This window comes from Oncorhynchus gorbuscha, linkage group LG03 (assembly GCF_021184085.1).
Source record: "Oncorhynchus gorbuscha isolate QuinsamMale2020 ecotype Even-year linkage group LG03, OgorEven_v1.0, whole genome shotgun sequence".
NCBI classification, from domain to species: domain Eukaryota; kingdom Metazoa; phylum Chordata; class Actinopteri; order Salmoniformes; family Salmonidae; genus Oncorhynchus; species Oncorhynchus gorbuscha.
Genome location: NC_060175.1, coordinates 56,205,510 through 56,221,463, shown reverse-complemented (window position 1 = coordinate 56,221,463; position 15,954 = coordinate 56,205,510). Strand labels below are relative to the sequence as shown.

At 42.9% G+C, this 15,954-nt stretch overlaps 1 protein-coding gene across 1 annotated transcript; it reads right to left on the bottom strand.

Moving 5' to 3' along the window:
* Nucleotides 1–3,054: 3,054 nt before the first annotated feature.
* LOC124017205 (potassium voltage-gated channel subfamily A member 10-like) lies at nucleotides 3,055–4,725 on the bottom strand. Its single transcript, XM_046332552.1, has 2 exons — nucleotides 4,652–4,725; nucleotides 3,055–4,576 (listed from the first exon to the last, which is right to left on the bottom strand). Exons 1-2 carry the CDS (start codon nucleotides 4,723–4,725, stop codon nucleotides 3,055–3,057), a joined length of 1,596 nt encoding a protein of 531 aa, XP_046188508.1.
* Nucleotides 4,726–15,954: the final 11,229 nt, after the last annotated feature.

Below are 15,954 nucleotides of genomic sequence, written 5' to 3'. Positions count from 1 at the left end.
ACTGTCAGTGATTTTATTTAGAATTCAAGGCACACTTAACCAGCATGGCTACCACAGCATTCTGCAGCTTTACACCATCCAATCTGGTTTGTGCTTAGTGGGACTATCATTTGTTTTTCAACAGGACAATGACCCAAAACACACCTCCAGGCTGTGTAAGGACTATTTGATCACGGAGAGTGATGGAGTGCTGCATCAGATGACCGGGCCTCAACAATCACCCAACCACAATCCGATTGAGATGGTTTGGGATGAGTTGGACTGCAGAGTGAAAGAAAAGCAGCCAACAAGTGCTCAGCATATGTGGGAACTTCTTCAAGACTGTTGAAAATGCTTTCCTCATGCAGCTGGTTGAGAGAATGCCAAGAGTGTGCAAATCTGTCATCAAGGCAAAGGGTGGCTACTTAGAAGAATCTAAAACATATTGTTTATCACTTTTTTTGGTTACTGAATGATTCCATTTGTGTTATTTCATCGTTTTGTTGTCTTCACTATATTCTACAATGTAGAAATTAGGGAAAAAAATTAAAACCCTTGAATGAGTAGGTGTGTCCAAACTTTGACCGGTACTTCACATTACTCCCACCTTTTGTAAATGATCGTAAGCTAGTCATTCACACAGGAGTTACCAGTGTTATTTCTCATTAAAAAATTTGGATATGTCATTGGTAGATATTCCTGCAGTACCTCATTAACGTATCTTGGAAGTGACTTTTATGCCAAACCCAAAGTGTGCTGAAGGGTGGGAGAAAAAACTAAAACCTAAACAAGATAACTAATGTAAAATATACTGTGTCTGTAAAATAGGTTCAGAACTTTTGTGAATCATCACAGCACAGTTGAAAAATATATGGCAAATAGAAATCAAAACTGTATGGTCTTTAGAGATAGATGGGAGGGGGATGAGGGTAGCTGAAGAATGGGACTAAAACAAACAAAAGATAACAAACGTAAAATATACTGTGTCTGTAAATGTGTGTAGTAAACATTTTTGTTGTCCATTAGTTTACTCCAATTAGATGAGGAGTGTTAGGGGAAAATAATAAGGGAAATTATACGTACAGAAAAAAAATATTTACATGTATATATTTCAAAATAATATACACTATATTTATAAAAACATATATATGGGGGATTGGACATGATGCAGACAATTACATTGATAGACGCCACAATCTATTTGCAATATTAAAGCTGATCCAACCCCTAATTATAATTTTCAAAATCAATAAATCAATCAAAATAAAAAAGTGTGCAGTAACTCCTTAGAGCAGTCTATAGATTGCTTACGAGGAAACAAATGTCGGAATACATTTGCATTTTGCTGAACTATCCCATTGCGGCACAGTAAAAGTGTCGCCAAAAAAAGCACATCTTGAAAATAGTCCGTGGTTAAAAATCTGAAGTGCTGTAAGCATTTAAAGGTTATACAGTATCTTCATGCAAATCATACATGTAACATTTCTACCTCAATCACATATCAGGAGTAATGAAGGAATTAACATCCGTTAAGAGGAAAAACAGTCTGGTACGGCCAGCTGTTGTGTGTAGGCTACATCTCCCTGTTTTATGATTCATTTGCGTTTGCGAGGTTGACAACATTAGCAAAACATTTGCATTTACAACTCTTCCTCACATCCATGCAACAGTTGTTTTACAACCGTTTTTGGGGTTAAAATGTTCAGTATAATTCCGTAAAACATCCTGTGTTGTGTGCTTATTGTGTGCTTATTATTTTACCATTGATATGTTTTCGGCTATTATGAGACGTTAAAGTGTCAATCAGCAATTGAAACAATAGCAAAGCGCAGTCCCCACTTGTTTCGGTAAAAAGCCGAGAGATGGGGCTGGAGAATTGTAGCCACTCTCAAATTCACAGAGAGAGCTATGGATGCAAGGGCTGTTTTAATAAAACTGTTTTTTAAAATAGTTTTCAACATGTCTTGACGCTATTTCTTTTGTTTACATTTCCTTTGTTTACAAACACTGGAGTTAAACAAGCTTATATTTTGGGTGTGATGGGGGTACGACCGTTGAACTACTGTAAGCTCGTGAGGAATTTATAAATGATATTCTTCAAGAATCAATGGGTACATATCATTAATTTCTAAGTCCGAAAATGGATGTACCAACTGCTGATTGCCCCTTTAAGGAGCTACCATTCCAGCAGTACTCACTTTTAATATTGTCTAACGTTATAACACTCACTTTACATTAGGCCACGCAAAAAGACTTAACTAATGATTAGTACCTATATTAAACATATTATTAATGATCTAATTCATCATTCTAAAAAATACAATTAAGAGTTGTTTATGAAGCTGTTAATAACTAGCTTACTAACATTTGAAATAATACATGCATAAAATATTGACTAATCCATTATAAATGCTTCATTACTAGGTGTCATTATAAAGTGCTGCCCTAAAGGGTCTAGTTAGTGTCTACATAGATTGTGTGAAAAAAACTACTGCGTTATTAGAATGCTAGTGGGATAAAACTACCGCAGCATAATAGTGTCAAAAACTAGAGTTGCCGACAGCATGTTTTGCACTTACTGGTGTATGCCATGAAAGTATACCATGAACATGTGGTGTAACATAAGGCCTGATCCAAGGGTGTTTTTCTTGCTCGTGTCTTTGAAAATGAAATGTAGTTCACAGTGTAATTTATATTTTTCATGAAAACAATTTAATGAACACAATTGCCTGATGCTCATGCCATGCCAAATACAACTGCAGGATTTGTATGCCACATATCCTCAAGATCTGTCCAGTTCAAACTGTAAATGTTTTTTTTTGCTGTAACTGTTTATATATAATCTTAATTGCATTTTGACACATCCACATGCTGATCAGTCAGGCTGATAACTAATATTAGCTTCTTATTTTGAATATTGTGAGAGATGAATACTATACCATGTGCACAAACGCTGCTATGAATGAAATATAAAATACAGAAACAACAATTAAATCAGTGCATTTTAGTATTTAGATATGTTTGATTTCTTAGTTTGTCATGCCCTTGGTTATAATAACTTCAATGATAAACAGATTACATGTCATTCCTGTCATCCTGCACTCTACCATTGATTTTGCTCATGCTAGGAGAGGTTGCACTACCATACTCATATCTGTTTGCGTCAGATACTTTCTGAGCCGCCTCTGTCGCATCATCAATCACTTGTTTCTCTGCTTGCTCTGTCTCCCGGTGGTAGAAATAGTTAAAGTTGGAGACGATAACAGGGACGGGTAAGGCGATGGTCAACACGCCGGCAATGGCGCAAAGAGTCCCCACCATTTTGCCTCCCAGAGTAGTAGGACACATGTCCCCGTATCCCACAGTGGTCATTGTCACCACAGCCCACCAGAACCCGTCAGGGATACTAACAAACTGTGTTTGGGGCTCGTCCACCTCAGCAAAGTAGATGGCACTGGAGAAGAGTATGACTCCAATAAAGAGGAAGAAGATCAACAGGCCCAGCTCCCTCATACTAGCTTTCAGGGTTTGGCCCAGGATCTGAAGCCCCTTGGAGTGCCGCGAGAGCTTGAAGATTCGGAAGACTCGCACTAGACGGATGATGCGTAAGATGGCCAGTGACATGTTCTGGCTGGAGTTGATGTCTGTATCTGGCGTGGTCCACAGCTCTGTCACCATGGTTACAAAATACGGGATTATAGAGACAATGTCAATGGTGTTCATAATGTTGTGGAAGAAGTCACTTTTGCTCGGGCAGACCACAAAGCGTACACCAAGCTCAAAGCAGAACCAAACTATGCAGATAGTTTCCACAATGAAAAAGGGGTCTGTGAAATAGGCAAATAAGTTGTTTTGTACTGAAGCAGGTCCTTCCTGAGTTCCATTGAGACCCAGGGAAAAGGTGGTGATAAAGTCTACGTCATCACGGAACTCTGGAAGCGTTTCCAGGCAGAAAATGAAGATGGAGATGACAATGACAAAGACAGACACCAGGGCCACTGACCGAGCTGCACTGGAACTCTCTGGATACTCAAAAAGGAGCCAAAACTGCTTCTGGACCTCGTTGGTGGGCAACAGAGGCTCGGGTTCTGTTATGAACCCCTCAATTTCACGGAACTGTTCCATAGCTTCTTTTCCTAATTTGTAGAAAACAATCTCTTTTGCAAAAATCTCTAAGGGGACGTTGACCGGTCTTCGAATTTTGCCCCCAGACTGATAGAAGTACAAGATCCCATCGAAGCTTGGACGATTCCTGTCGAAAAAGTACTCGTTCTTCATGGGGTCGAAGTAGTACATCCTTTTCGCGGGGTCTCCTAGCAGGGTGTCTGGAAACTGTGATAGTGTTTTGAGTTGTGTCTCGAACATCATGCCTGAAATATTGATGACCACTTTCTGATTCCCGTCCTTCACTTCCAGCTTCTCACCAAACAGGTCTTCTTCGTTGTCACGGCACTCCTGAACCAGCTGATTGAAGATGCTGTCAATCGGCGAACCCTCACTGTTCATCAGGAGTTTGAAGTTGGACAGCAGACTGTTGCATCTAGATTGTCCTTTAGCAGTCAGTGTAGGTGGTGTAGAGGGAGAAAACCCTTCAGGCCTCAGGTGTGACGTCACACGATTGGTGACTAGGTTTTGATCAGGCACCGCCTCTGAGGTGGGTGAAGTAGGGTACCCTGAGTCACTGGGGTCGCCCATGTTGATGCCGATATCATCCATGTTCTCAAAGTGCACCAGTGGCACCTCCATCACTGTGCGTTTCTCGGGGCACTCCTCTGTTCCTCAGTGAGATGGGACTGGGGCGACGCCACAACCAGCCTGATGATCCTGCCACGGTCTCCTTGTTCCGGGAAGAGCATTCAGACAGGTGTATTCAACAGGGTGGTCTGATTTAAGATGCCATCTCCTTGTAATCTGAAAAAATTAAATACAAGTCTGCTTAGTTTCCATCCTCTGGCTCTGTTTGTGTGTGACCGTAAACAAGACATCCCACTATATCATCATCTGTCAGCTCAGTCTCCTGAAACAGGAGATCAGCTCTCCATCGCACTTCAGTCATAAACACAACATATATTTTGATCGTCAGAGTTATGCCTGGATGGTACATTTACATAGTCTTGATTATTTTTCATACCAATCGAACATTACAGTAAAGCAACTTGGGATGGATGAGTGGTGTTAGGACATTTATCTTTCCACTTGTTAGGTTTAGACAGGTAAACATATCCTGACACAAGCTTTTACATTGCGACCGCTGTCTCTACTTGACACCTAGGGCCTTGCACATGCAGAGAGAAACTCTTGGCTCACTTACAGATACAGTGGCACTGCAGGCTTTGGCAGCAGGTTATAAACTGCACTTGATATCACATTGATCTTGATGAAATTTGAGGTTTCGTTTCCACATTTCTTAGGGGTCAGAAAGTTTGCAAGAACCAGGTAAATATTATTTTATTTTATTTATTTATTTTTGCTCCTTTGCACCCCAGTATCTCTACTTGCACACTCATCTTCCGCACATCTATCACTCCAGTGTTTAACTGCTATATTGTAATTATTTCGCCACTTTGGCCTATTTATTTCCTCACCTTCCTTATCCTACCTCATTTGCACACACTGTATATAGACTTTTTCCTATTGTATTATTGACTGTGTTTGTTTATTCCATGTGTCACTCTGTGTTGTTGTTTGTCTCTCACTGCTTTGCTTTATCTTGGCCAGATCGCAGTTGTAAATGAGAACTTTTTCTCAACTAGCCTACCTGGTTAAATAAAGGTGAAATAATAAAAAAAATATATAATATACCTTGAATTTTATGAGCATTTGCTGAAGTTAGTGTGAATCTACTTATTTTGAATATACTGTATGTTGCTGTTGAAAACATACCAAAGATCTACCATTTACATGTTTAAAGTACCGTGGATGGCCTACGGCAGACCTTAACTGTGTTTCTAAATGAATTTCCTATCGTTCTGAGTAGCTGTTTTCACTCTGATGAAAAGGGATCAGAGAGAATACTAGACATAGGTGAAACGCTTGTGCTACAAAACATTACAGAGAAAACTCTGAAGATATGGAAGCTCAAAGACATGTCAGATATTCCCTGTGGACGTGTGTGTGTTAGCGTGCGTGTCTGTCTGTGTGGATTATGGGAGTCCAGACCACCTTAATCTCAGATGCAGTTTAATGAGTTTTCCAAACCAAAAGCACACAAAAAACTAAATCAAACACCATTCAATCCTTGATTAGAATTTTAAAACAAGACAAGCTTTGCTGGTCACAAGTATCCATCATGTGTAAAACAGACACAGTTTAAAAATCACTATAAAAAGTGTTACCAAATCAGATAACAGGACCCCGTCCCACTACTAACTCCATCCCCATCCCCATTCACACCACAGGGAAAGAGGAACACACACACACCATTAACAAGTTTGAAGCTAACTGTGTACAGATGCCTAGAGTACTCACCAGCGTCCCCAGGTCTGAGCCTGAAGTTCTTTTGACCGCTCTCTCTCTCCTCTCCAGGTATCTGTGCTCCCGTGCTCCTTCTCCCTACCTCTGCTCATACAGCATGACAGTCAGGATATCGGACTGTCTTGGGCTCTAGTAAAGCCTCTCATTTGGTAATCATACACCCAAAACGAAACTAGAGACTCCAATACGGACACCCGCACACACACACACTCACGCTCACACACACTCACACACACACACACACACACACACACACACACACACACACACACACACACACACACACACACACACACACACACACACACACACACACACACACACACACACACACACACACACACACACACACACACACACACACACACACACACACACACACACACACACACACACACACACACACACACACACACACACACACACACACACACTACTGTAGTGGTGTGAATGTTGCGGGGGTCACCCCCCACTGTGCCCTCCTCAGTTTGTAGGGTATTGTGATACTGAAGGTAGCTAGGGAGCCCTAGTATATCCCCACTGTTGTGGAGTCAACAGAGATCAGTCTGACGCGGCTAGGGACGTTAGATCCTAATCTTACCACAGCTCCTGCAGTCTAAGCAGACACCATAACACCTCAGGGGTGCACATCCAATCCAACCTCACTTAGATCTTCCTGTCATACACCCTCCATACTCTGCCATTGTGTACCTGAGGACTCTATCCCCCATCTCTACACACACACACACACACACACACACACACACACACACACACACACACACACACACACACACACACACACACACACACACACACACACACACACACACACACACACACACACACACACACACACACACACACACACACACACACACACACACACACACACACACTTCCGTTCAAAAGTTTGGGGTAATTTAGAAATGTCCTTGTTTTTGAAAGAAAAGCTATTTTGTTGTCCATTAAAATAACATCAAATTGATCAGAAATACAGTGTAGACATTGTTAATGTTGTAAATGACTATTGTAGCTGGAAATGGCTGATTTTTTAATGGAATATCTACATAGGGGTACAGGGGCCCAATATCAGCAACCATCACTCCTGTGTTCCAATGGCACATTGTGTTATCTAATCCAAGTTTATAATTTTAAGTCTAATTGATCATTAGAAAACCCTTTTGCAATTATGTTAGCACAGCTGAAAACTGTTGTCCTGATTGAAGAAGCAATTAAACTGGCCTTCTTTAGACTAGTTCAGTATCTGGAGTATGAGCATTGTGTGTTCGATTACAGGCTCAAAATGGCCAGAAACAAAGAACCTTCTTCTGAAACTCATCAGTCTATTCTTGTTCTGAGAAATGAAGGCTTCCATGTGAGAAATAGCCAAGAAACTGAAGATCTCATAAAATACTCCCTTCACAGAACAACGCAAACTGACTCTAACCAGTACATTAGAGTGTCTAGTTTGAGAAACAGACGCCTCACAAGTCCTCATTAAATATTACTTGCAAAACACCAGCCTCAAAGTCAACAGTGAAGAGGCGACTCCGGGATGCTGGCCTCCTAGGCAGAGTTCCTCTGTCCAGTGGAACTGCCCCCCTGTTGTTCCTAAAGTGATGATTAGAACTTAAAAACGTGAATAGATGGCAGCATTGGTGCAAAACTGAAAGCGTGAACCACCATATTTAACCACTGAAAGGTGAAGATGGACGTGTACAAACAGACCCGCTGCAACCTTCATAAGACAATCAAAGAGGCAAAATTACATTACAGGGACAAAGTGGAGTCGTAATTCAATGACTCAGACACGAGATGCATGTGGCAGGGACTCCAGACAATCACGGATTATAAAGGGAAAGCCATCCACGTTGCCGACACCGACGGGCTTAGCTGGACTCTCGGCTAAACACCTTCTTCGTCCGCTTCGAAGAAAACAACACAGTGCCACCGACGTGGCCCCCCGCTGCTCACAAGGACTGTGGGCTGCCAATCTCGTGTGGTTGACGTGAGAAAGACATTTAAGCTGGTTAGCCCTCGCAAGGCTTTTGGCCCCAACGGCATCCCAATCTGCATCCTCACAGCATGTGCAGACCTGCTGGCTGGAGTGTTTACGGACATATTCAATCTCTCCCTATCCCTGTCTGTTGTCCCCACTTGCTTCAAAATGTCTACCATTGTTCCCGTCACCAAGAAAGTGAAGGTAATCACTTCTGTAATCATGAACTGCTTTGAGATGCTAGTTAGGATCATATCACCTCCAGCTTACCTGACGCCTTAGACCCACTACAATTTGAATACCGCCCCAACAGATCCACGGACACCACAATCACCATTGCACTGCACACTGCCCTCCACCTGGACAATAAGAATACGTAAGAATGCTGTTCATTGACTACAGGTCAGCCTTTCAAGCTCATCACTATGTTCAGGGCCCTGTGTCTGAACCCCTCCTTTTTTTTACAACTGGGTCCTAGACTTCCTGACGGGCCGACCTGAGGTGGTGAAGGTAGGCAACAACTCCTCCACCACGCTGATCCTCAACATGGGTGCTCCACAAGGGTGTGTGCTCAGCCCCCTCCTTTCTGACAGCACAACAATGGTAGGCCTGATTACCAACAACAACAACAACAACAATAACCTCATCCTAAACGTCAACGAAACGAAGGAGCTGATCTTGGACTACAAAAGACAGCAGAGAGAGTATGCCCCGATCCACTTTGACGGGCTGCAGTGGAGATGGTCAAGAGCTTCTCAGGAGGCTGAAGAAATTTGGCTTGGCCACTAAGACCCTCACAAACTTCTACAGATGCACCATCAAGAACATCCTGTTGGGCTATATTACCACATGGTGCGGCAATTCCACCACCCGCAACCGCAGGACTCTCCAGCGGTAGTGCGGTCAGCCCAACTCATTAACCGGGGCACGCTGCCTTGCCCTCCAGGTCACCTACAGCACCCGGTGTCACAGGAAGGCCAAGAAGAACATCAAGGAATTTAGACACTTGAGCCAAGGCTTGTTCGCCCCGCTACCATCTAGACGGCGGAGACAGTACAGGTGCATCAAAGATGGAACTGAGAGACTGATAAACAGCTTCTATCTCCGGGCCATCAGACTGTTAAACAGTCATCACTAGCCTCCCTCTGCCCAGTACCCTGCCCTGAACCTCAGGCACTGTCACTAGCCAGCTACCACTCGGTACTCTAACATGCACCTTAGAGAGGGCTGCCCCTTAGCAAGCTAATTTCCTAATATTCTATCCATTTTGCCATGGGGTTTTGTACTCCTGTATTTAAATATTGTATTCTTGACATAGCTCATTCTAATATATTAATATTTTACTTCTTGACATAGCTCACTCTATCTACTGTTGTACATATCATTCTTAATATACAGTATATTGTGTAAATGAATCTGGTGTATATACTTATAGATTGCATTTGGATTACTGTTACAGTGCTATTTGGGTTGTTAATTGGATTACTGTTACAGTGCTATTTGGGTTGTTAATTGGATTACTGTTACAGTGCTATTTGGGTGGTTAATTGGATTACTGTTACAGTGCTATTTGGGTTGTTAATTGGATTACTGTTACAGTGCTATTTGGGTTGTTAATTGGATTACTGTTACAGTGCTATTTGGGTGGTTAATTGGATTACTGTTACAGTGCTATTTGGGTTGTTAATTGGATTACTGTTACAGTGCTATTTGGGTGGTTAGTTGGATTACTGTTACAGTGCTATTTGGGTTGTTAATTGGATTACTGTTACAGTGCTATTTGGGTTGTTAATTGGATTACTGTTACAGTGCTATTTGGGTGGTTAATTGAATTCGTTCATTTTTTGATTTCTTGTTGTTTATTTGAATTGTTTATTATTTGTGTACTTGTTTGACATTATACTGCATCGTTAGGAGCTAGTAATATAAGCATTTTGCTGCACCCGCTATAACATCCGCTAAACTGTGTACGCGACCAATACACAGCGAGCAAGGCTTTGTCAAATTATCAAAACGGCTGCTCTGTCACAACGCTCTGCAGTGAGCCAAAGCAGAAAGGACATTAAATCTACAGCACGGCTACATCCATCTCCATGCTGAATTGCTGATTCCTTAGAAAGAAAGAAAAAAGCTTCCAATCAAAGTTAATCAGGTGCTCCCTGAGAAGGACGGCCAACTTGGCAACACCACAAGGCTATTGTGTTACGCAGAGAGCCGATTATCCATATAGTCGGAATAGATTCAACCCATCTATTCTACCTGTCAGCTTGGTTCAGCCTGAGATTTCTGTCTTCTTGCGGTTGTTTGCAACAAAAAACACTGCGGGAATAGAGGAGCGGAGAGTGGCTCCCAAGGTCAAGCAAACCTTCAACGCCCGCCAATCCCTCTTGGGCTTTCTCCATGCCCTCCACACGCACGCACGCACGCACGCACGCACGCACGCACACACACACACACACACACACACACACACACACACACACACACACACACACACACGCACGCACGCACGCACACACACACACACACACAGTGCTGAGGCATCACACTTTTCCACAGGGATGTGTTTTTACTATGTCATTGAGGCAGGCAGGCGGGCTGTTGAAGCAGCGGCTGCCAGTTTAACACTGCACACATAAACAGAGGAGACAGAGTGAGCGAGAAACACTTGCCTGAGTCTAATCAATGCATTCCCAGCATAGTGATTTGTGACTGTGAGATAGAGAAAGCAAGAGGAGACGAGGGTGAGAGAGAAGGAAAGAGTGAGAGAGACAAAGCGAGAGGGAAAGAGGTAAAAAGAGGGGGCGAGAGTGAACTAGAAAGAGAGGGCAGAGTGAAAGAAGGGGACAGAAGGGAGATGATCAGGGAGGCAGCATACAGCAGCTGGCTACTACAGTGTCACAGTGCCACTCCCTCCCTGGTCTTTAGCTACTGCAGCAGCTCACCACTGCTGGCTTCTCATTGAAGCTAAGCAGGGTTGGTTCTGGTCATCCTTGAATTGGAGATCAGATGCTGCTAGAAGTGATGTTGGAGGGCCAGTAGGAAGCAATATTTCCTCTAGTCAAAAAAATGAATATCCTAATGGCCCAGGGCAGTGATTGGGGACATTGCCCTGTGTAGGGTGCTGTTAAATGGGTGTTGTGACACTAAGTGGTTACTAAAGATCCCATAGCACTTATTGTAAAAGTAGGGGTGTTAACCCTGTAGTCCTGTCTAAATTCCCATTCTGGCCCTCATACAATCTTGGCCACCTACAGGGCCACCTACAGGGCCACCTACAGTAGTCATCCCCAGTTTTAATTTGGCTCATTCATCCACTTCCCTGCAATTGTTCCCCAGGTCGTTGCTGTAAATGAGAATGTGTTCTTATTCGGCTTACTGGGTAAAATAAAAAAAAGTGCCACTCTTTTCCTGTTCGCAGGTCTCTAGCTACTGCAGTGTCACTCTCTCCCTGGTATCATTATCCCAGTGTTGCTCATCTGATCCCCCTCTCAGTGACACTATCCCCTTAACTGTGAACATGGACACTGTTTACATAGCACTTTTTCAGTCACCCAGGCGTGTAATGAATATGCTGGGGCTGCTTGTACTGTGTGTGTCTGCCAGCACACTGCATGACTAATTGCCTACGCCGATCATGCATGTAGCATGACATGGAAACATGCTAAAGAAATCCAGTTGAAATGGGAAGGTGAAATCAATCAGATTTCCATTCATGAATGTTGATAGGTCCAGAGTTGCAGGAAACTCCGCTCAGAGTATACAGTATCCAAAAACAGTTTTTTGGGGGGTTCAGCAGACAGCCAGGTTGAACATGATATGTCATTGAGGCGCGCGTGTCTCATCATCCAGAACACATGATCTAGACATTCTATCTAAACGTTCCATAATACGCTCATCCATTAGGCCCGGAAGGATTTCCAAGTGTACGTCAGGTAGAACGCTCCTCTGGTTATTCCAATCTACGTGTGTAATATAATGCCCCTAGTTTTATCAGTCAAGTAATCCTATAGCTCAGAAGACACCTATCTCAGTGGCGACTTCAAACACGGGAGAAATGTTTGGCCAGGGCCAGGAGGGTAGGAGGGCTGTCCTAGGTCCCGCCCCCTTCAGAGGTGAACAGCTTTGGGTCCGAGTGAGGTCAGAGGTCAGAGTGAGGCCTTCAGGCAATCCGAATGCATTTCCACCCATTAGAGAAATTGTCCAGGATTATTGTGAGATAATAATAAGCAGCCTGTTCTCTTGCTAATAGAGCATTTGTTTGCTAGCCGTATTTGACCACCGTGGTCATATGGTCATGCAGTGGGATGAAAGTGCAGATTGAGTGAAAAGACAATGTGACGTGGAATGAGGTATGTTGGGGGATGGCAGTGGATGCAAATACCCTGAGCTCACAATCTGCAAGTTGCGAATCCAGCCTTACCATTGTTTTTTAGTGTGTTTTAGTTTTTCTAATCTAGCCCTATTTCTGTTAATACTTACTAACATCTATCTCTTCACCCTAACCCACTTACTAACTCCTAACACCTCACCTTAACCCAGCACCTAACCCCTAACCACTCAAATTACCTTCCAGCTTTAAGTTTCATGTGACTATTTTGTTACTGTTTTGGAGGGAGATTCCTTGTTTTGTTTCAGTTACAAAATTTATGTAATTGCAATTTGTTGGGCAAACCCCAGGGAACAGAAACCTTGGGCCATGCACCGTTATTTGACGTGCAAAAACTGCCAGGTTCCAGTGTGACCCTCGCTGTTATATTTAGACAGTCCTAACTCATCAGACACAAGGAGGTGTTTGGCCAGTGTGTTGCTGTGTGGATTCTACCCCATTACGGAGATTATGCAACGTGTAGCAGATCAGGGATATAAGCCCTGGGGATCACTCTCATAGATGAACACTAGTGACTAAAGATTGCAGACTTAATTGAAATGTCTGGATTGTTTCCAGCTCACTAACACAATGGAATGGAGAGTGTTCTGCATGTCTAGGACAACTACCGGGAAGAGAAAGTCAAATCTCATACAGTCTTAAGACCAACGAACCACTGCAATTTAGCAACGCATGTCCAGTCATTCTGTGACAAGACTATTCCATTCACATTCTGATTTAATATCCAAATATCCAATATAAACAGGGAAGATTGATGACAAGTATGGTGCATAGGAGACTCATCCTTAGAAAACAGATGATCAAATTCCTCTCCATCACAGACATAGAGAAATAAAAAACACGCCAACAACCCTGTAGAGAGGAGAGATGTCATCCACCACCCACGATTTCTAATCAACATTCCTCACCATGCGGGTAACACAGTCTACGGTCACAGGTAGTGTGATTTCTTTCAATACCTCTGGCGTCACATTCTCACTCTCGCTCATTCCACCATCTACAGTATCTTCGTTCTCTACTTCAAATGGACCTGCAATACCGCGGGTTACTAGACACAGGCTGGATGGATTCAAGTAGCTATACAGACTCCATTTTTGGTTGTGATCTTCTGCCCTGAGACAAAATCCGCGAGGGCTAGGTGAGGTAGTTATTGCATGAGCGTTCCACCCTTTTCAACCAAATTAAAGCTGTGTGGAAATATGTGTACAAGGTCATGGTAGGGTCATTTCTGTTATATTGGACAACATCCAAACCATGTAGAGCATTTCTTCATTGACTCTTACATATTTATGCAATTCATTTTTTAGACGATAGAGTGAATTAATATGACAAAAACTGTCAACCGACACTCAATTAACACGACCTAATGTGAACGACCTAATGTGAATGATATCAATAAAGGAAATTGTCTTTCATAAAAAACAGTTCCTCTCAACTTGGTCTTAACTAACCAAAAGCCAACCCAAAATCAAATCTGTAGCACTAGCTACCACTATTTAGTCTTATATGTAGATACTACTCATGAGTTCATTGTACATCACACAGTAATCTGCCCAGTATTACGCATAATAACACTGGGTTTCCATGTCATTAATCCTTAACATTACAAAATATTACAGCTAAAAAAGTTAGAGAAAAAAAGACCTGGTACCTCGTCCTTAAGCGGGATAAGATGCATATCCATGTGGAGCTGCTACCGTATCCTATTAGAATGGGTTTAGATCCCGCCCGTGGCCTGGCGATGTCTTAATTCAGAATGAACCGCGGCAAAGCTCTCTCCCTAGCATCTAGCCTAGCGTGGACAGACGGCAGGGCAGCTACAGCTCGGGAGGTCAATAGGCGGTACAGATGTCTTCTGATGTAACAACAACAACACGATTACAATTAATCTGGCCAATTTCCCTGAGAGAGAGAGAGAGAGAGAGAGAGAGAGAGAGAGAGAGAAAAAATCCACATGTGGTCCATCAGGCGCTGGTGTTGCTTTCACATTCTAGACAGGCAGCACTGTGCCTGGCAAGCTTATAGTAATACTACTAATAATACAGTAGCATTGCTTCTTGCACTAATTACTGTATAACGGTACTGAGAATACTACAGGATTACCGGTGAAAGTTCCAATACTAGGAATACTTCTGAAGGTACTATCTATCTCTGTCTGTATTTCTGCCTATCTGGCTGTCTTTCTGTCTGTCGGGATGATCAATTGCCAAATGCCAGTGTTGGTGCAGCGAGGGGCTCATTTATCCCAATGCTAGTAAAGTCCTGTAAGTGACTTACCTACCTGTCTGTTGGCCAGGTGCCATTGGGTCTCTAACATATTTCACATACACACGCTTAGGGCTTGTTGGTCCGTCCTATGCCATGTTTCAGATCTACCCTCACCTTCATGGCCTCATTCCCCTCATTGACACTATCTCTACACTGGATAGATAGGAAGTGGTTAAAGAGAGAGACATGATTGAAGGGATTATCCTGCACACAGTGTACTTGCAAATACTGTAAACATATTCAAGTGAAATTTTACGGTCACATATAGATCTTCGTCAGCATATCCCTGATCCTCTGATGCTAGTTAGCGATGAACAACGGCCATTCAACTCAAATTCAACAAGGTGTCATCTCTCAGACTGCAACACAAAGATGAAGCATTCCCACATCTCCCTGCTCCTACTATCCCCACTGATTCTTATTGGCTTATAAAATATTTCTGCTCTAATCACTTTGTGTGTCCCTGGTGAGGACTTTAGTTCCACAGTGCAGCTGGAGCCTGCCTGCGGGGTGTTGATAACGTGATATTCATTTCCTGGCATCAAACGGTGTAACATAGGTGCTGAAAAGCTGAGGTCTCCATGTTCCCGACAACACACGGAAACTCCTGTCCTGTCCGTACCGTCGCAATAGGTATTCTATCACATCCCTGACTGAACACACCCCACCTTAGGTTGGTATGGTGTAATCAGGTATGGTGTCATTTCAATTGTGTGCCTCACATTTGCAATAGTTGCAGTGCTTCACTGTCTCAGTGTGTGCTGCTAGCGTCCTGTGATGAAAGGAACTATATCGGTATTTAGACTATTGTGTAATTTTGCCTTGCATCTCCCTATTTAGA